The sequence below is a fragment of the Leuciscus leuciscus genome, assembly GCF_965113295.1.
Source record: "Leuciscus leuciscus genome assembly, chromosome: 15".
NCBI classification, from domain to species: Eukaryota; Metazoa; Chordata; class Actinopteri; order Cypriniformes; family Leuciscidae; genus Leuciscus; species Leuciscus leuciscus.
The window spans coordinates 25,038,414-25,061,701 of NC_138739.1; the positions used below are offsets into that span (position 1 = coordinate 25,038,414).

Here is a 23,288-nt window from a genome sequence, read left to right on the forward strand (position 1 = left end):
TTGGGATGGTGTTCTTGGGGTTGTACTCATCCTTCTTCTTCCTCCAAACACGGCGAGTGGAGTTTAGACCAAAAAGCTCTATTTTTATCTCATCAGACCACATGACCTTCTCACATTCCTCCTCTGGATCATCCAGATGGTCATTGTCAAACTTCAGACGGGCCTGGACATGCGCTGGCTTGAGCAGGGGGACCTTCCGTGCTCTGCAGGATTTTAATCCATGACAGCGTAGTGTGTTACTAATGGTTTTCTTTGAGACTGTGGTCCCAGCTCTCTTCAGGTCAATGACCAGGTCCTGCCGTGTAGTTCTGGGCTGATCCCTCACCTTCCTCATGATCATTGATGCCCCACAAGGTGAGATCTTACATGGTGCCCCAGACTGAGGGAGATTGACCGTCATCTTGAACTTCTTCCATTTTCTAATAATTGCGCCAACAGTTGTTGCCTTCTCACCAATCTGCTTGCCTATGGTCCTGTAGCCCATCCCAGCCTTGTGCAGGTCTACAATTTTATCCCTGATGTCCTTACACAGCTCTCTGGTCTTGGCCATTGTGGAGAGGTTGGAGTCTGTTTGATTGAGTGTGTGGACAGGGCTCTTTTATACAGGTAACGAGTTCAAACAGGTGCAGTTAATACAGGTAATGAGTGGAGAACAGGAGGGCTTCTTAAAGAAAAACTAACAGGTCTGTGAAAGCCGGAATTATTACTGGTTGGTAGGTGATCAAATACTTATGTCATGCAATAAAATGCAAATTAATTATTTAAAAATCACTCAAGGTGATTTTCTGGATTTTTGTTTTAGATTCCGTCTCTCACAGTTGAAGTGTACCTATGATAAAAATTACAGACTTCTACATGCTTTGTAAGTGGGAAAACCTTTAAAATCGGCAGTGTATCAAATACTTTTTATCCCCACTGTATGTTATTTAGACAGCAAAATGAGAAATGTCTCACATGGAACAAACAGGCACAAAATGAAAATCTGTTTTTGTAATATCTGGCAAGATGACATTTGTGGGATAAAATCTGATTTAAAGCATCATGCGTTCGTTTCCGACGGTTATTTCCCACTTCTTGTTTCTTGAGAAACTTGACAAAAATCGCAACGTGGAGCAAAAGTATCCATCTTAAGTGACATGCAATTATCCACAACAGAACCACAGAAAATAAACCAACCCTGATCTTGGAATATGAAAGCATTCTCTGCAACAATATGTCACTCATATTCAAAATCTCATTCTCGAGCAGCATGATGTATATGAGTTTGCGTGTTTCTGGCTGGGAAATGTCAACTAACAACAAAATGGATCCATAAATCTGTTCTGACATCATAAGGTAAACAAACCCAATGCATAAAAACAGATTCAGCTAAATTCAGCTAAATATACCGTTGCCATCTATAAATGCAAACATGCAAACCAAGTAAAAAAACACACAAAAAAACAAAAAACAAAAACACATGCTAATTGTTTCAGAATGGTCTGACGTAAATTTTTCTAATTTCCTCAGTTATGCAACAGTACAAATGCTCATTTGAATCACTTAACATTTAAAATTTCTTGATGATCATCTCGTCTAAATTTAATTTGTCTGCATGAATGAATGGACTCTCAATTTTGCTACAGAATGGTGAAAAAAAGGCATGGCAGAAGCACAAGGGAAATAACTATCAGGAAGATAAGTGGGTGTGAGGTGAATGGGTAATGTTCCTTCAAGCTGAGTGTGTGGTGTGTGTGTGTGAAGTCTTCAGATAGCATCAGTCCGGACCTCATTTGCAGTGCAGGCAAACAGACGGATGTTTACTGGCAGTTCTAGCTGTACACAGGAGTGTGGATAAAGAAGAGGGGAGTTTTTGCTGAAATTAAATGCAACATAATTCCCAAAGAACTTGACATTTGGTGTGTTTGTGTGTCAAATGTTGTTGCTTGTGTGTGTAATTGTTTTGCTATTTTTTCTTCTTCAGTTTTTGTAAAAACCTAATAAAACCTCTAAGGTTTACATTCACTCTTAAATATGACTTGTGTTTATGCTCATCAGATTAATTTTATATTAATACAATTAAAATAATAAACTACATTACAATTGTTTATTACGATTATTAAGAATAATCCTAATTCATAAAAAATATTACCATAATTATTAATCCGAATTTTGATATTTACGTATGTAGTAATTATTGATAATTATATAATAAAAATAATAATAACTAGGATTAGAAGAGACAGTGTGTGCTATATAATAAAATAATACTTATTATTATTAAAATAAAATTATTAAATAATAATAATAATTAATGATAAAATATTTATTGATAATTATAAATTATTTGTAATTAAAGATAATGATTATTAATACAAAATTATTAATATAAATAAATACATCATTTTAATTTATATTTAAAAATTATTATTATTAAAAGAGAGATTGTGCTACATAATAACAATAATAATAACAATTATTATTATTAAAACAAAATTATAAACAATAATTATAATATAAACAAATATTAAAATCTCTAATATTAAAAGTATAATGTAAAATAATTAAATATAACATAAAATAATATAATATAATTTAATACAATATAATTTTACTTTTATGTAATAAATAATAATAATAATTTATTATTATTAATATCAGTAGTAGTAGTAGTAGTATGAGAAGAAGAGCGAGTTTAAGCTATATAATAACAACAATAACCACAATCCTTATTATTACTATAATAAGAATAAAATATATAAATAAAAATACGCAAAACTTTTTATTGAGATTATTGCCTTTTTATAAAATCAATAAGATACGTGAGGATGTGTGTCAGAGTGTTTTTACCACAGTAAAAGCTCACAGCACTTTGCATCATGCTCAACAACATCTCTTAACTGGTAAATCCACTACAGTTCTCTTTGCCATACTAACGTCCAATACTTCATCAATGTCCTATAAACATCCTCCAGTGTTGCAAATGTCAAGTCTACTGAGACGAAAACAGTATTTAAAAGAACCTAATGAAATATTACACAAAGTCTTCTCAGTGTGATAATAAAACCAAAACTAAAGTTTATGACCTAATGCTTTACTTCATTTTTTGCAACGCTGTAAAATCCGGAAATGTAATGTCAGCAAATTGAAATTCACAGCTAGCATATTCCAGCTGACTCGCCACATAACGTCTCTGTTTAGCTGCTGTAATAAAGTCTTTTAGTAAAGCGGTGAGCTTTTAACTTCAAACATACTCAAAGTAATAGCAAGACAGCGCATCCTTTCAGATCTCCCCAACTTCCTTTTATAGTTCGATAATGAATGATACAGTAAATGATACAATATTCAGTTAAATACGTGTTGTCAGTCAGTCTAAACAGCTCTTCTTTATTTTATTGGACTTTTTTAGAGCAGGGGTGCATGGGATTCGAACCTACATCTGCCACATGAACATCATGGCTCAATGTATCTGCAGCATGTTATGAAATGCTAGACCACAGCTCGTATTTGAGATATTTTTGAATGGATTTGTCTTTATTAGCACTAAATTAGATTTCAATTGGACTGTGCCGTAGAAGGTTGTTGGGTCGCGTCCAATGGCTGTGGTAACTTTATTTATAGCGTAATGGTGTGCTGTGTGATTGTAACAAGTACAGATAATGTTCAATAATGTGAGCTATTGCCGTAAGATCTCGGTTTGACTTCAAATCGACTGTGTTTACCTTGATTAATGGACCAGGTGTATTTGGAGGCCGTGGAGTTACACAGGAGACACGGAACAGAAGGGCTGGAGTCTCCCTCGGCAAAACACATCCCATCTATATTACACGTCCTCTCCTGAGAGAGAGAGAAAGAGGGAAGAACTGTTATTATTGTTAATGAAAACTAATTAAAGAAGGTCTATAAGAGATACAAACAAACAAACAACTAAATTAATATACTAAAATAAATACATAACTGGGAAAATAATAAGAAATAAATTACATTAAACTAACCTAAAAAAACTGAATCTAAAATAATAATAAACTGTGAAACTGTAAAAAACTGAAAGTAAACTAAATTACATGAAACTAAACTAAAATACAAATATAATATAATACAAATATAAAAACTGAAGACTAAACTACATTTTCATGGCTCTATCAAAAACGTCCACAAAATAATTTTAGTTTTTAGTTTTTGATACATAGCATATTACAAAACTTGAAACATTTACAACTCTGTTTTTGGTATTATTTCTACACTATTATATTATATTATTTATTAGCTTTAAAAAAAAACGTTTCTTTTTAAGTTAAAGTTTTTTTACAAATAATATCTAATATTTATATTTTATTTTATGTCAGCTTTAATTCAATTAATGAAAACGTTATATAGCATTAAACATGAAAATGTGCTAGACACTAAACTAAACTAAAACACAACTAGAACAGAAAAAATAAAACTAACAATGATAGCGAAAACTAAACTGAATAAAATTCAAAATAAAATAATGAATACATTCTAAAATTCAAAACTATTATTTTAACCCTAAAAATTTAATAAATAAGAAAAATACACTAAAACCTAAATCAAAACTAAATAAAATGAAAAAATTATAGCGTGAAAAAATGTAACAAAATCAAAAATCAATTTGAAAAAATAAATAATACAAAAAATTGTCCAAAGTGACCTTTTTGCCTTCAGTTTGTGCTTTCCCTGGGATCATTGTTGCCAAGTCCATGGTTTTCCAGCGGAATTGGGCTACTTTTAAATTGTTGCCGCAGGTAAAAAAAATTCCCCCGTGGGTTGATTTCCACCACTCTACATAAGATTTTGGTGCTCAAACACCCCCAAAACACCCCAAGACATACAAATTCAATGGATAATTTGGCCTAACGACGCTTTTGACTGGCCATTGGGCTACTTTTGTTGCACAGACCTGGCAACCCTGCTTGGGATTCGAACTTACAACCTTGTTGTTGACAGTGTTCAAATTTAGCCATTTATGGCTCGTTTCCACTGAGCAGTACGGTACGGGACAGTACGGTACGGTTCGGGTCTGTTAACCATGAACTGGCTAGCGTTTCCACTGCCAACAGTACCCTTACTTGATAGGCGTGGTGTTTCGATCGACGTCATTTTTCGCACGAAGAAGAACATAGTAAACTACAATGGATGACATACAGCAGATCTTGTTCTTGCTCCTCGACATGTTTGTCACAAGAAGACAAGCGCCGACATTAGGCTTTTCTCAATATCAAGTACGCAAAGTTTGTACTTGCAAGTTGCCATGTGCGACTCCTACATGCAAATGGTACAATGCGTTCTTAAAAGCGTCACTCAGCTCGCGCTGCAACTCCGGTTATCTCTGTTACTCTGTATATTTTAAGCAACAATAAAACGAAATATGTTTTAAAACACCACTCTGCCTCTTTTCGTTTTCATTTAAAGGTACAATATGTAAGAATTTTGCATTAAAATATCCCAAAATCTCAAGGCCAGTGTTATATATTTTGTTAAGTTGATTACTTACAATATCCCAAATGTTTCCAACTATTTTTAAATAATGAGAAAATTGCGATTTTAACCAAGGAAACGGGGCGTTAGAGCAGGGGAGAGCTGGGAGTCGCCAGTCAATTGCGTCATATCCGCGTTACCCTCGGTTTCCGCTCGTACTGCGTGGAGTCCTGGACAAATGCGGAAGTTGTAGTTGTAGCGTCTATCAAGCAACAAACGTTAGCTTGTTTCGTGCTGTCGTTATGGAACACAATTATTATTACTTTTTAATTATTATTATTACTGATTGCAGCTGGTTCTGTCGACAAAGCATGCTTAATTTTATATTTTCCAAATGTAGCATTCGGTAATAGTTATGTTTATGCAAGGAAAGTATTATTGCTTTAGGTTTGTGTTTAGTTTATTGACATTGTTTATCACGTCTGGTGTTTATGGTCATGTAAATAAATATAGCATGTGTTATACATAAAGATTAATCAGTATTTTGGCAAATGATGTGGGCATGTTTGAATGTACTTTTACAACAATTGTTTAGAACACGTAAAACTGCGCAGCGTTATCACAACAATGAATTCGACAAATACAGTAACATCTATTATAACCAATTTAGTATTAAACCTTACTTTTCTTGCTGTTAATTCATTTTAATGAAATAAAAGTGTGATGAGGTTCAAGAGTCAGGAAGAAGACGGGTACGTCGGCGTGACTGGGACTCGTACTTTATTAAAATAAAACAAAACAAACAAAAGTCGCGCACAACGCGCATTCACCGTGGCGACGGCACAAAACAGTTAAAAAATGAGAGCTCGGATCCACCGGTTTTCTTTCTCTGCGTCCAATTTTATCTCCAGTCTCTGATTCCAGCACGGTCTCTCCACGCCAATAATACTGCAAAAAGACACAGGTGTTCGTCATTTGCACTTGACCTACTTACTTGTAGGTCGTCTTGTTTCTATCTCTCCCGTTACAGACCGCGCTGAACCACGCCCCCCCCTCGCCACAAAAAGCATGTCATTAAACGCAACATCCATGAACATGACTTTTCGATTCCCGTCTGACTGATTTACATCCACGGTGGAGTTGAAAACAACAGTTCCCATCATTCTACGCTCCTTTACATCGTCATCAAGCTCCGCCATTGTTGTTGTTTGGAATGTAGCGCCCTCTAGCATCAGAAAATGTTGCATATTGTACCTTTAAATAAATTAAACATTATAGGGACACAAATGTGGTTCATGCACAACGCATATTGATTATTCACTGCACGTTCTACGTTATTCTATTTATAACAAAACGAAATTTAAAACACAACCGTTACCTCTTTTCGTTTAAATAAAAAAAAGAAACATATTCCAGACAAATGTTGCAATAAACATCAGTGATAATCTTGTAATAAAAAAATGACAAGAAACCATATTTCTTTCTGTAAAATTTCAGTTATATCAATAATAGCCAATATAAAAGTTTAAGTAAAAGGTACAATAAGAAATAAAGCAAACAATTCAGTCAAATATCCAAATGCAGCGCTCTAGTCTAACATTACAACAGTAAAGTTAAATACAAATAGCCTATAATATGAAACTAAACTTAGCCCTCAGCCAAAACGATTGACAGGGAACGAATTATATTCACGAGACCAAAGATCGCCCGTTAGGTCTACACAACACGAATTATATCTCATGTTTAACCACTACCGTCGGAGTCAGCGGCGAACGTCAGAAGAACTAGCCGAGGAAAGGCTCATCCAGCCAGGAAACATGAGCGCCGAGCGCCCGCTGATCCCATGGATCACAACCGGGGAAAAAAATATCATCTTTATAAATAAACCACAGATTTGAGCTTTTAACAACTACATTCTCGCCTGAAAAACTCTTAAAATTACATTTCGTGACACAGTAACAGTAGTATTATATTAAACTCTATATTAAAAAATGGCGCTTCTTATGTTGTCATTCCCCTTGTAGCACGCGCAAGTGACGATTCTCTGTCAACCAATCAATGTCCTGCAGTGAGTCTAGCTCCACCTTTTAGTACCGTACCACTGTGCTAGGTACCCTTCCATTGGAAGGGTACCTAAAAAGTGGTACAGTACGGTTCGGCATTTTGGTACCATTCACAACTTTTGATAGTGGAAACGCAAATAAATGCGTACGGTTCCATACCGTACCGTACCGCTCAGTGGAAACGAGCCGAAAGAAAGAAAGAAAGAAAGAAAGAAAGAAAGAAAGAAAGAAAGAAAGAAAGAAAGAAAGAAAGAAAGAAAGAAAGAAAGAAAGAAAGAAAGAAAGAAAGAAAGAAGATTCCAGCTGTATCCACCATGCGTGGAGATGTTTTGCTACTGCTCACGGTTACTGCGGCTCAAACCAACTTCCCCTGTCAAACCTTTGAGATAAAGCTCAGCCGTCTTTGCTATAAACCACCAAAGCATATAGCCTGGCACCGATAGCATCTCTATATTTCAAGTTTTTAATATCCAGTGGGACGTGTAAGTCGCAACGCCCGGAGGACATGCGCGGCAAATCAGAGAAGATAAACACAGACCAAACGGATCCTCCTAGATAACTGATCTCTCACGGTGAGATTACATGCTATGTGGCAGTCAGAAACCCAGAGAAAGAAAGCAAGAACGAGCGAGTATATCAGGTGCTCAAGGGATAGGTTACTCCGTCAGTCTTTGGTCTCGATGTCGTGAATAATATCTGTTTTCCACATCCACACTCCGGGGGTTTCCAACACACACCCTTGTGGCCTCGCGTAGCGCTGCTGTCCTGTTGCAGTTAAGACAGTAAACGGGCTATGACAGACTTTTTGCCTTTTGAGTTCTTAAACTCGTATCCTCTGCGACTTATTTTCCGGTGGAAAATACAGGCCATTAGTTGAGGAAGTCATTTTGCGCAGAGTGAATATAAAGTTCAGGATGATAGACAGATGGATAAATGAACATAAGGGCCACAAGGGAAGTTGTGCAGGAACAATCATGGATGCTTTTAACACAGTACTATAAACAATCTTCATTCTAAAGCAATTCAGAATCTGTTCAGGGGATTTTAAACCAAACAGGGGCTTCTGAACAATTACAGTATTGAAATATCTCTTCTTTATATTCTTCTCCACACATTTTTGTAATTAACTCAGATCAAACTATACAAACTATATATACTTAAAGATAAATATTATATATATTTTTTTTTTTTACAAACTTTTTGATGCGATTAATCATGATTAATTGTGATTAATCGATTTGAAAGCACTTGGATATATAAAATTCATAATAATAATAGTTAGTAATATTATTTAAAATTATATAACACATCAAATTAATTACAAATTAGTTAATTACGAAGAAGGATTATTAAGAAATGTATTCTTACATTTTATGAACATCTCCTATACATTTGTACCATTTCAATATTAAACAGTCAGCAGTGATGTCACTATTTGTTTGCAAACTGTATTGTGATTTGTCTTCTTTTTTTCCTTTTTTTGTAAAAAATTATTTCCATACTAAATTGTGATTAGTAATCTATTTAAGCTTTTACAATCACCTTTAAATGGTAAAGACGCAGTAAATTTCTCATAAACTGCCAATACATGTTCGAAAACTGCAGAATGGCTCTGATGTTTATGACAAACCTAAGTCTAAAACCTAAACTAACATTTCCTTGAAACAATGCAAATATAGTTAAAAATCTATTTAACCCATAACTTGTTGGAAAAAATGCTATGTACTTGCATGTATTTGTATTTTTTCACATTTTCTATGCTAATTGTTGATGAAAAAAGAGGAATGGGTGACTATTTCCAATCTATTGGCCTATTTAAGACTATATCATTACCTTCAACTTGCAACGTCCAGAGGAAATCCCACACAACTGGCAAATACCGTCATAAAGGGTTAAAAATTTCCCCTTGCTGTACTGATGACCATCATTAGTCACCTGAAGAAGAAAAAAGAGAGATAGAGAGGTTTAAATACATATGATAAATACACAAATACATATATTGTGAGTGGATGTGGTATTAATAATACCACATTCACTCAAGGTCAAAAAATTAAGTAAAACTATTTTATAAAAATAATTTTAAGGTGTGCAGTCAACCAGCCATTATGTATCGCAAAATAAAGAAATTTTGTGATAAAGACAAACTAATTCCACATTATGCTGTTTATTACATGGCTTCTTATCAAATTTGTTACTTGGTGTGACCAAGTTACTTGGTAAATTTGACATGAATATTGATTTGTGTCATTAAAAAAAATATTATAAATATCTTAAAAATCAGGTAAATATGTGTGTTGCCATTGCAAGCAAAATAACTTTTTCATTAAGATAATGCAAAATGCATATTGAGAAATATTTATGATCTGCAAACTTTCTAAGTTCATCCGCCACTGGCAGGTGATGCAAAAAAAGCATGTCTTCTTGTAACACTTCAGCACTAGTTTGAGTAAATCCAAAAGCGAGGTTAATTTTTCAACCCCTCAGTGAGTGTTTAATCCCACAAGCCTTTGAGATTAATGCGGGCAGGAGTTTAGGTGGATTTCGAGATGTATTACCTCACAGATTCGTCTTTGCTCCGACCTTCAGAGACACCCTGTGGCTCTTTGAACATTGCAATTTATGTTAATGATCCTCATCACGGGCTATCCATTTTTTACATCAGTAAACACACTCATTAACACACACACACACAGATCAAGGCCCACTTTGGGACCAAGCGATGAGGTCAATGATCACACAACCTGAATTGAGTTTACAAACTTTTTAATGTTTATGTTCGCCATATACTTAAAGATAAAGTCAGACTGGTTTCCTATATGGGCCGTCAAAGCATAAAAATGATTAAAATGATTGTGTTGCCTTTATGGCTGTCATTCAGAACGGAAGAGCTCTCCTCCATCTCATGGTTTGATGATTTCGACAGATATAATATTTTAAAGCGCCCAGGTACGCATCATTTAGCTTGGCCTCAAACAGCGCGTGCGACCGGCATAAATTCAGGCTGATTTTAAGCGTTAAAAACCCATAACTGTGAAGGAGACTTCGTGTGTAATTACATTTTCGCCAATACAGAGAAGCTAACGCTTCATCTTTCAATCACAATGGAAAGTTTAGAAAAAGATGGTCTGCTTTTATCAGACCGATGACATTTTGATTCATTCAGTCACTGCAAAAAATGGCAGTGGAAAATCAATCACACGAACCCTCGGACATTTCCCTGTCCCTGAGATTGATGGACAGGTACCTTAATCTCCCATCTGGCATAGGGCTGCTCGCTGGCCGTGAAGTCCACCGTGTCGACGGCCATGTTGCCGAGTCGAGGGACGGAGCAGTCCACCGCTTTGGAGCTCAGGAAGGACGCTTTGGTTGTCCCTTCCTCTACAGGGATCCAAACTCCATTTGTGTGCTAAAAAACATCAACAAAAATAATAATTGATTTGTGGCAATAGCACATTTTAGCATACTTTTAAAGCATGAAAATAATGTACTGTAAATAATATACTTAAGTGTGAAGTGGATGTAAGCGTAACTCTCGCCAAAATGCAACCTAGAGTCTTTTTGTTAAACTACCCGAGGCAAACTTTCGTTTAAAAGCATAATTAGGATGGAAACACCACTTTTAAGTTTGACGACCGTATTTTCGTTTTCGGTCAAATTGCCTTTTGAATGGGAGTGCTTGGGGCACTTCTATGATAGCATAAAAAATCGCTATTTTTAAAGAAGGCTCGACACAACATGAAACTTTGCTCGAAGTATCACCAGGGGCTCTACACATGAACTCGAGCATTGAGAACATTGTTTGTAAACACAGAGTTTACTAAAAAGAAAGATATTTAACAACTCACTGTAGCTGTTGTCCGGAATTTTGTCAGTCAAAAATAGTCGATCTCCGACATGATACTTCGAGCAAAGTTTCATGTTGTGTCGAGCCTTCTTTAAAAATAACGATTTTTGATGCTATCATAGAAGTGCCCCTAGCACTCCCATTCAAAAGGCAATTTGACCGGAAACGAAAATACGGTCAAAAGTGGCGTTTAATTATGCTTTTAAACGAAAGTTTGCCTCGGGTAGATTAACAAAAAGACCCTAGGTTGCATTTTGGCGAGAGTTACGCTTTAATGCATGTTATTTAATATTTACAATGAAATTATTCTAGTTTAAACTGATATTAAAATTAGAGTGCTTTTCGACCCATTGGCTTAAGTACACTACTTAAGTAACTACTTCTATTGTCTTAAATTTTAATGCTGAATGTACCGACAAGCATTTATGGTAAACTAAATGACAATTTAATGTCATTTCTATCAAAACTTTGAAGACATTTGTAATGATGTAGTTGCAATTTAGTACATTCAAATATCGCACTACAGTTAAAGGTTATTATGTTATAAAATGTAATAAAACGTATGTTAGTCAACACATCAAATTAAGTGTACTTCTTTAAAGCATGACAAATTATTAAAACATATTGATTTAAAATGTAATTTAAAAGTACAACTTTTAATTTGACATTATGACAAAGTGCACTTTTTAACATAGTCATAGTGAACTCTGTAAGTACACTTAAGTGGCCTTTTATTTCATTAATATTCTGTAAGAAGGCTACAGTTTTTTTATACACTAAACGTTTGAAGTACACTACAAGTGCACATTCAATACGCTTAAGCATGCTTCTTTTTCACAAGGGCAGGTCATCCCCCAAAAATATAATTTTAAGTCAAACAGTCTCAGATATCTGAAGCATTTAATTTACTGGGATATTTCACCTAAAATTAATATTCTTTCATAATGTATTTTCCCAAACTGTATGACTTTGTTTTCTTTCGTGGAACACAAAAAAAAATTTCTGGCCGCTCTTTTCCAGATCATGAAAGTGAATGAAAGTCATACAGGTTTGGAACAACATTACACAAAAAAGTCACTCTGAAATTTGCAAGAAAATGTGACAAATAATTACAAAGAAACAAAGAAAAGAAAGCAACACATTGAATTAAATGTGATTTTTTTTGTTAGAAATACTAAAATAGTGTTTTCTTGTAAAACACACTCCAATAATCTTTCTGTGGTGTTTACAACTTCGAAAAAAATGCCTTTTATTTTACAGTGTACATAAATGCCGAAATGTTAATTTTTAAGTGACTTCTCTTTAAATTTTAACAAACTTTTATCAGAAGATACGCTAAAACTTTAGGACATGCATGTCCTTCAGTTGTTTGAGATAAAACTAAATTAGAGCAATATTCACCTCTGACCCTTCATTGTTTGAGAGAAACAGAAACAGCTAGACTAATGAATGCCAAATCAATTTGCTCAAATGGGATGACCCCACACAGGAGGTGAAATGCCTCCTGGGAAAAGACAGCGAGAAAAGGGGTGGTTCAGAAATATGCGAGCGGTGGACTTTAAATGAGAGAAAAGCATAAAGGGAGCATATTCAGAATTACATGGTGGATACTCCCCCCCCCCCCCCCCCCCCCCATTACATCAAAAATTTTTGAGGTATAAAAATATATGTATATATATTTTTTTAATTAACCTTTGGTTTAACCTCAAATGCGTTTAATATGCTCCTCTGGCTTATTCAAAACCCACTAAGAAGTCGTTATTGAAGTCAAAGTAGACATGGCCTTTTTAGATTCAGAAGTACTAACCTGTTCAAGGTTAAGAATGATTTTGAGTTATTGGGGTCTCAGATTATGAGGGTTAAACCCAGCCCTGCAGGGCAGCGTTTTGACATCATTAAATTAACTTCGAGTGTAAAGCTTTTAAGTAAAACAGACAATTTAATAAAAGGGCAACCAGCCGATAATCACAGCACTTAATGTGTGCTTTTGCATGTTGTTTACCAGTCTTATCGCACGTGTTTTCTTTGTATGTGCTCTGCTGTGTTGACTGATCACTGTTTTTATTGCTTTCTTTATCAGATATCCCCCTATGTCGTTCCCCTCATTCTTCTAATTAAATACACAAACAGATGGCAAGCATGTATTAAAAAAGCCATGCTAAGATTCATAAAAACTCTTTGATGAAATATTAAAGAAGACAGGCTTAGAAGAGTCGAACACGATCTTAGCCATTATAATAAACAAAATAAAATGCAATTAAAGATGCAATGCAACTACCAAGTGCAAATAGCCCGCCTTGTTGGCAGAGGCTATTTACACTAACTCTGCACACTGGCGTCTGGTTGGGCTAGACAAAAGTATGGAAGGATGCTGGTTTGTCAAAAGTAGCAATAGTGAGGCGTGTGTTTTGACGCAAAAAGTTTTGACGCAAATCGACCCGACTTTTGCCAAAATCGCTCTACTCCCTTTTCCCATCACATATGAAACCGAAAAGGCATTTATTTTCAATAAAAATTAAGAAAATATTTGAAAAGTGGAAATAAAGTGTATAACGTGTGTTTAATGTTTGTTTTTTTTCGGTTAGTGGTAGGAAGGACTTTATTGTCCCATATATATATATATATATATATATATATATATATATATATATATATATATATATATATATATACTGTACATATATAATTTGCCTAATAAACACAAGTGAAATCATTCATGTCTCACCTTTAATCTGATCACGAGACACGCAAGGCCAGGTGAGTCGATGAAACCCAGCCCGAAAACCCTCACGCTGTCACAGTCGAACTCACGTACATCACACAAACCGCCGTTCTCAAGATCGGTGACTTCTATTGGCTGACCTGAGGAAACCAAAGAAACAGAGAATTTACAGTAATCTGAACAAATATGAAATTGTTAGGGATTTGTTTAAATAACCTTAAGAAGTGCATTATTAATAGTTCCTTTTGTAATATTTTCTGATTTTAAGTTTTGGGGGGCGTGGCCTGTCTGAGGGGCGTGGCCTGTGGATGGGTATTGACATTGTAGTTTTACCACTCAAGAATGCACGCATAAATACACACTTGCTTGGTACGAATACACACTTGCTTGCTTGCTACAATTTTGGGAGAAAACTGAAGAAGTACACTTTTCTGGGTTGCAAGGTCCCAACCAATGCTCCTTTGTCATTCATCTCAACAACCTCATATAAAACAAGCACAGAAAAGTCTTTCAGTCGAATGAGACTGCAAAAATCACAGTCTGCAGTCTACTCATTGTTGATTCATTGAAAAGGCACTATAGGAGTCTCATTAAACCCAGAAACTCTATTGTAAATTATTGTGAAATCTTTAAAAATGCACTCTGCCGAAAACATCCCATCCTTTGCGAAAACCACCAGTAAATAAAGTTTACGGGACTCAAATGGAAAAATGCAACACCCGCAGTTTGAAAGACGCCAAAACGAAAGTCATTTCCAAGTACATTGCCACTAACAAACACACAAACCAAACAATCCAGGCTTTAAGCTATACAAAATATTCAGCCTGCTGGATTCTGACCTTGCCAGCCTGCATTTGCCATTAAACAGAGAACGGATACATAGCCTACTGAAAATATTACAGTAGCCTATAATTAGAGCTGTGGAGTATAATGTTCTCTATAACTGAGGTTCTTGAATAATGCAAACGAGTAAATACGAGCTTGTTTGGGCGTCTCTCAGGCCTTATAAAACACAACAACATTTAATATAGTTTCAGCGACAGGCTGAAATGACTGTACCGAGGCAGCATTACGCTTGCTTAATGCCATTATCGCTCCCATCTTGGCTCATTTCAAATCAGTGTTTTTATTACCAGAGCATAACCTTACGTTCGGATCTCCGCAGGGTGGAAGTTTATTTAAATCACATATCTGAGACGCAAACGAAAATGGATGTTCTGGGACGGTATGCAAAACTAAGCCATAAGTGGTGAATGTCTAAAAAAAGGAGAGGGAAAACAACAAGAGATATGACAGAAAATGGTCCTCAGAGGAGAACAATTAAGCACAGAAGTGAGTGCTAATGAATTTTAGCCTCATCAAAGAACTTCCTCCAGATGGTCTCATTTTGTGTAATTTTACACTTGGTAAAAAAAACTAAAAAAATGCAATAAAATAATTACAAAAACAAATCGCCCCCTAGCACTGTTTAGGAAAGATATACTACCATCAGAAACATTCAAGTTCATTTTAAATTATTTTTGAAGACAAATTTGTGATTCAAGCAGTGAAAGTACCACATCTGAAGAAGAAAATTTGATATTAAATGTTTTGTTTGCTTAAAAATAATAAAATTATATAAAAATATTATTTCCTTTGATGCATTTTCATAAACATTTTTGCATGCATATTTAGCTTGCATTTAATTTCTATAATATAAATAATAAATCAATAAGTACTATATATATGAAGAGTTCAGATGCAAAAGCCTCTAAGTGCCATCTGAAATTTTCTTCTAGAATGATAATTTTTATAAAGCTTGTATATTTAAGTTAAGTAATTTCACTTAAATGACAATTAATAGGTAATCTGCATTGCCATTTAAAGGGATAGTTCACTTTGAAATACATTTTTGGTATGTTTTAGCTTACCTCAAGGGCATCCAAGATGTAGGTGTCTTTTTTTCCGCAGTAGTTTCAATTTTGATATTTTTAGGTCAAACCGTTCTTGTCTGACAGTCATATAATGCAGGTCTATGGTCATTATCTCAAAACACAAGCACAGAGTCCAAATTAAAACAATTCCCCGTCGTCCAAATTAAACAATTCCCCATCGTAAGTACACATTGATGGCCTAAGACACGAAACGAGCGGTTTGTGTGAGAAAACGAACAGTATTTATATCGTTTTTACCTCTTATACGCAGCCATGTCCGAGTGATCTGATCTGACGTGTACGCAGACTGGTGCATAGATATATACACTAGATGTCGCCTTTAAGACATTCGTTCCAATGAACTGCCGTAGACAAGGCGAAATCTAGTGTGTATATATCTATGCACCAGTCTGCGTACACGTCAGATCAGATCACTTCGACATGGCTGCGTATAAAAGGTAAAAACGATATAAATACTGTTCGTTTTCTCACACAAACCGCTCGTTTCGTGTCTTAGGCCATCAATGTGTACTTACGATGGGGAATTGTTTAATTTGGACGACGGGGAATTGTTTTAATTTGGACTCTGTGCTTGTGTTTTGATTTAATGACCATAGACCTGCATTATATGACTGACAGACAAGAACGGTTTGACCTAAAAATATCAAAATTGAAACTACTGCGGAAAAAAAGACACCTACATCTTGGATGCCCTTGAGGTAAGCTAAAACATACCAAAAATTTATTTCAAAGTGAACTATCCCTTTAAGTGAAATTATTGAACTTAAATATACGAGCTTGATAAAAATGATCATTCTAGAAGAAAATTTCAGATGGCACTTAGAGGCTTTTGCATCTGAACTCTTCATATGTATATATATATATATATAGTGTATACTGTATGAGTGTAATGTTGTTGACTCTTGGATGCTAATGACAAAAAAAGACTTGTTTCAAGAATGCTACTTGTTACATCTGAATTAAACAATTAGCAAGTTATGTAAATTAAAAATCAATTAGTAAGCCATTAAAATGTTATTAGCAATTGAACCAAGGATCATTATGGCTTTACCACAAAAACTAGGACCTTAAAAAAAGCTTAATCCTCACTTCAGGAGTACCACAGATATGCCTTCCTTATTGCCTCGGAGATCAACAATTTCCAGCTCAGCAGGTCAGTGAGGTGATTTTCAGACTTTCCCATGATTCACTCTGTTCCCGAGCTCCTAAAATGCAGTTCTGAACCAGACAAGCCTCGAGCATTGACGCAGTATGCGCACACACATACACACACTCACACACTGTCCCTGACCGGCCAGGAAGGGAGCGTGAGAGATATTCAGGAGTTTTTAATCTCTGCCACAAGGGCGAACACTTGTGCTTTATGTTTGAAGAGAAATGATAAATGAGGAGCGATCGGATGACTCACTAAACCTGCCTGTAAAAAAAATACAAAAATGAGTCGGAGATGAATCCAAGCGGAGTCCTTTCTGCAGAATGTGACCCCTGCCTCACTGCTGAATATCACAACTGAATGAAGGCAAAAGTGAGGTTTTTCAGATTGTTCCACTATTGAATGAAACCCAGATATGCAAAGGTATTGAATCTGGTCTGATTGCCTTTTCTATAGACTTGATTTTCACTCTACCTGGAATTATGGAAAATAAAGAGTAGTAGCGCCTTATTCTGAAATGATTCCTGGACACCTTTCATTGAGGCAGTAATAGCATAAAATGTGCCAGAAGACTAAGGAGAATATGTGTGGAAAACTGAAATCTAACCCTTTATTTCTAGGTGAATCTAATGACCTCAAAGCCTGCAAATGTACCCAGGATGCACCATTCTTACATTACAGGAATCATTCAGGCAAAAATGAAAACTCTGTCATTATTTACTCACCCTCATGTCATCCCAAACCCATATGGTGTTATTTTGTTGTTCTTAAAAGATTCAAGTTCTCATTATACAGAAAGAGCTTCAAAATGCCCCTTATTCTGTTCTACATGCAGAAAACAAAAACAGCATATGGGTTTGGAACATCATGAGTTCATAAATAATGAATGAAATTTCATTTTTGGGCGCACTGTCCCTTTAAAAGGGTCATGGAGTAGCATTAGTCCTGTTATACCATTCACATTTCCAAACATTCCTTTTCCAACAATATTCTATTTTGGGGCTTTTTGATGTTTGTAGTATAGTAGAGAAAAGATACAAAAATGAGAGGGGGAATGGGGTCGGTTAATGTCATTTGCCAAATTTTATGTCAGCATCACGGCTCAATGTATCAGAGCACATGCGCTACTAGACTAACTTAAGAACACTAGAAAAAAAGAATGTTGCACAGTATACACTGTATACTAAAAAATATAGTAAGTGAAACAGTGGCGTGCAGTTATCATCTTAAAATAAACATGTTATTGATTCAACTTTTTGGAAAAACATCTTAAATTTAGGCTTTCCAATCAAATAATGAGAGATGCAAAAATAGCTATAGTTATTACTTTCAGTTCCTTCATCAATCTGGAATTGTGGAATAAAGTGTGCTCTGTTGTACACTTTGATTAATGTAGTATGGAGAGAACTAGCATACAATACACAGTAAACATACACTATATACTACATACAGGAGAAATAATAGCATGCTAACACAACTATTCGCAAATCATGAGGCCAAAAGTTAGTACAAACAAAGTGAAGACATAGAAAAATCCACATTTGACTGGATGAAGTGCAAATAAAGTCAACCAAAAACGCTTAGGCATAAATGTGTCATTGGCTTCAGAAAAAAAAAAAAATGAATGGGGTTCCCAGATGTAGAAGAGGCATCAGCCGATGATCAGTTGGGCAATTAAGCAGATTTATCTAGCCGTCCTCCCTGTGCTACCTTGCACGTTGATCCTAGCGTGGTTGCCATAAATCAGAGTTCGCTCTCGGAGAGGTTGAAAAACGTCAGTCTGTGATAAACAGCCCTCTCTAGCGCTCCTAATCTGCTCGCTAATTTGTGTTAAAACTGCCATTTCGTCACCAAGTCAGCCCCAGGGAGCATGCGAAAAACGTCGAGGAAGATAGCGGCTTAGCGAAGATCCCAATGCTAATCAGCGAGCGGGCATGGGTGTCTGGCACAGTGCCAGGCGTTAGCATACCGGCATAACTATATCTCATTGATATGAAGGTTGGCTGGGAAAGCTAATGGCACTTCTGAGCCTCGTCGCTATTGCCAGAAACAATCAGTCGATAAACACGCTCAACGACTTTGCCGTTCCGAAAGGAGTTCCGTACATCATTTCAAATCATTCATAAAATCAATAAAAAACACACTTGCACAAATGCAAGCCATCTGCAGTTTCTTTGAAGACATGCTTGAGGGAGTAGGACATTTTTCTTCGTAGAGTGTAAAGAAAAGGAATAAAGAACAACAGCATCCAAAGCAAATATAATTAAAAGGAAGTGAAAGTGTACAACAAACAACAAGATACTAAGAATACATACTTGATGAAAAGAGCTGGCACAGAAAAGAAAATGTATCTAATGCCACAGAAATGCTCTGGCACTTTGACCACCATCTGGTAATGGCAGCTGTAGTGAACACTGTACTTGAGCCAAAGTACAGGATTTTAATCACAGACATTTGGACAAAAGAGCTGTACAATTCTGACCCATAAAGATACAACATCACATCACACTGTCATCCACTTACAAAACAATGCCTGTAAATGCAATGATAAATTGCTGAACTTGTCACGTCAACTGCCATTTGTGCAGTATACAACTTTCAAACTCTAGTGTTACCTATAGAGGCAATAAATAAATAAATAAATAAAAATCATAACTTCCTTCGAAATTCAGTGAATTACATTTCACCCGCTTTTCCTTCAGGAACAGGAACTGATGTGACTTTTTAAACAGAAAATGATAATGCAAGGATTTGGAAGTTCTTCTGAGAAAAAGAGTCTCCTCCAGAGTTTCAACAATCTATGCTAAGATCTACCAAGATTCTAAAAGATCTCAATATGAACTCAAACGTTCTCATCAAAAATATTCCTAGGCCAAATTATCTAAGATTTACTACAGTTGACTTTGAATTTATGTCTTTGCACTCTGTTGTCAACAGTTGTCTCATTTGTTTCTCAAATATAAGGAACTTTAGGAAAAACACCTTAAAGTTTATACTTAACAAACATAACCTTAACATTAAGTCACCTGTGAATGAACAACCTTTGATCAATAAAACTCCTCTTGGACCACAATTCCTTTGTAGAAAACAAATGAGATGAGACTCCATCAGGTCCATTGATCGTGAGAACAAATGTAGACTTTCCCCAGGCCGCCTGAACAAAACCTCAACAACTTTTATCTACAAATGTGGTCCCTACTCAAACTCCACAACCCCCTGCAGGTATGTCACACAAAACATTTTGTAATACCCCATATGGCTGCTATATTTTGCATACATTAAACCCAAAGTGTTTCTGATAATCGGGGATCCCTAGGGGACCACATTTGAAGCAACAGACGGATGTCAAAACAATCACTTACTGATGGTGAGACTGCAGTCGTAAAAGCTGTAGCCTGGATAACACTGACATCCCCACTCTTCACATTGCCCGTTCCCATTACAGAAGTTCGGACAACGTAGGGCCTTTGCAATATCCGCCAACGGTCTGGAAACTTCTTGAGAACGATGGGTCCGGTTCTCCAGCCACTTTTTCTCACATTCGTTCTCTAGGAAGGGCACGAGTGCGTCCTCCCAGGCCAAATCATCTTTCAACTGAAGATCCAGGATGCAGAGATCCACAGCTTCTTCCAGGCGTCGACCCAGCAGACTCTTGCATGCCGTGCCCACAGTTGAGTTCGCCAAGGCCAACTGGCAGACCTCCAAAGCTTTGGCAGAAGTGAGGCCACTAGGTGTCGGCCAGGAAGGGTAGGCAGCTGGACGGCTGGAGGAGCGGTGGTCATCTGGAAAGAAGTAGGCGAAACTTTCGAGGTCGGTCTGGCTTAGGGCCTGGACAGTATAAATGGGTAGAAAGTCAAGGGTTTCTCTCTTAGGCCTTTCACCCGAACTTAGTAAGGGCACCTTATATTCATTTAAGTGAGGGGCGTCAACTTTAAATAATAAGTCCAATTCTAACTCCTCTACAGAAGGAGAGTTGCCTGCCTGACCTTGGGACACCTGAGACTCCAGTTTAGCACCTTTCATCTTGGCTAACTCTAACACCTCAGCCAACGTCTCCCGCTTCTGGACGTTATGGGCAGAGATAGGTTTAATGGCGTACTCGGCAGTGGCATCTTTGAAGGGGAAAAGGGACGTATAATCTGTGTCGTCGTGAGATAGGCAGCGAGAGATGGGAGGTTGGTTTAATAGGCCGTTGGAGGTGTGCATTGAATGGAGGGAAAGGCTGTATCCCTTTTGACAAGCACAGAAATTCCACTTTATCTCCTCATCCACGGCAGGTGGCGTGCTGTCAAACAGGCTCTCCCCAGGCGCGATCCTGACACGGAGAAATAAAACAAAAATATGACTGTCTCAAATCAGCCTTTGAATTTAGCCCTCAAGCACTGCGACTAGAGAGGATTTAGAGTTCGAGAAAGGTTAGCCCATTAGATTAGAGACTTTCTTCTACTTTAATTATATTTGACATTAAAACGAGCAAATCAAGGTTAAATGGTGATGCAAACTCTAATCTGCAACCGAACTGCTCTCCACGTCTCCTAAATTCTCCTACTTGAACGGCATCTTTTACGGAAGCTTTGAGCTTGGAAACTTACATATATCTGCATATATTTTTGTATTTTTGTCTTTTAGTTCTTACCAGCATATTTCGGACCATATTTCACCTTAAAGCAGGTCTAGTTCTGGAGGGCCAGTGACCTGCTGAGTTTAGCTCTAAACAAACAAGCTAATTAAGGTGTTCAGAATTACTTGCAGAATTACAGGTGGGTTAAATTGAGATTGGTACTAAAGTCTGCAGGACACCGGCCCTCCAGGACTGGAGTTGAAGAGTCCTGCATTAGAGGACCTTAGTAGCCCAGTTCACGACGGCTCTGGTTCTGAATAGATTTATTACCCGTCTTAAACTCAAGAGATCAATTAAGTACTATATATTGTTTCTTGTGAAAATAGAGACTATACGGTTGTTGTAAAAGCATCACTCACCTCCAGCCCTGAATGAATTCCACTAGGTCTTTGTCACGGTGGCTTGTGCCTGCAGGATGATGGAGGTCGTTGTGGCTGTTCCGGTCAAATAACCCACACAGGCCTCTGGTAGCGTTAAAGTCCTGACTTGGAGCCCTGACGGACAGACTCATTCCCCAATCACTGACGTCTGCTCGCACAAACGCCCCTGAGGCAAAGACGATCTGCAGGGGTCAAACAAAAATCCTTTAAATTCATACATATTTAACCCTAAACATTAAACCGAAATCATCTTCAAAATCAGGCCATGCTGACCATTAAATATGTAAGGCTAGTATTTAGGTTGTGTCAAGTACTGTATTTTATTAAAATATCATGCATTTTTCACACAAAAAAAAAAAAAAAAGAGAAAAAGAAAGCTGGAACCCAAATCTACAAAGAGAAAAAAGTATTATATTTATTATTGATATATTTTGAATGGTCTATTTTTATATTTTATAAAAATTATGATTATGATTGATTCATTTATTGTTAATTTATTTATGCAAATATATATTTATATTTCACTGTCTGTCCATGCATATACTAGATTTAAAATCCAACATCATTACCTAATCTAATCTAGAGTTTACCCCAACTTCAATCATAAACTAAATGCACATGTTAGTAAAAGATCCCATTTCCCTGCCAGCTGGTTGCGAGGAAATTAGTGGTGATTTGTCAAGAGTCTACATCAGAATATTACAAATCTAGATAAATGTAGCCATCACAAAACACTTGCTCATGCAAACTGTGTCACAATGCAGCAATGACAACATCTGCTGCACTGACCAAACTTTAAAATCCTTTTGCAGGGAAAAGGCCTCAATTTCAAAACAGATGAGATCTGTGTTTACTTCTCATACAGTTTCGCCAAGAAATTGAAAATCTGCCTGTCCTGAACATGAACTGTATACATTTCACAGTGAGCATGACTGAGATTTCCTGAGTTTGCATGTCAATGAGGGATCATATGCTCTATCGTGTATTGAGTCAAATCTAAAATATTTAATACTGCGAGTTGCAATAGTTTTGGTTCAGAAGTGAAACACAATCTTTCTTTGATTTGATTGTTTTGTCTGAATTTTCACTGCAGCATGAGTTTACATTTCTTATTTTTAAAACCTATCCACATCAATTCAACATTATTAGCTAC

The 23,288-nt window shown here is 36.3% G+C and overlaps 1 protein-coding gene across 1 annotated transcript in view; it reads right to left on the reverse strand.

The window, feature by feature from the left end:
* The window catches only part of LOC309475430 (von Willebrand factor D and EGF domain-containing protein), a 68,060-nt gene that overhangs the window by 28,174 nt on the left and 16,598 nt on the right, over positions 1-23,288 (reverse strand). The window contains exons 11-16 of the mRNA XM_082138206.1: positions 22,115-22,317; positions 20,497-21,449; positions 14,051-14,187; positions 10,726-10,887; positions 9,315-9,416; positions 3,702-3,816 (exon numbers count right to left, since the gene is read on the reverse strand). Coding sequence (XP_081994332.1) covers positions 3,702-3,816; positions 9,315-9,416; positions 10,726-10,887; positions 14,051-14,187; positions 20,497-21,449; positions 22,115-22,317 — 1,672 coding nt within the window. The remainder of the gene's footprint in view (positions 1-3,701; positions 3,817-9,314; positions 9,417-10,725; positions 10,888-14,050; positions 14,188-20,496; positions 21,450-22,114; positions 22,318-23,288) is intronic.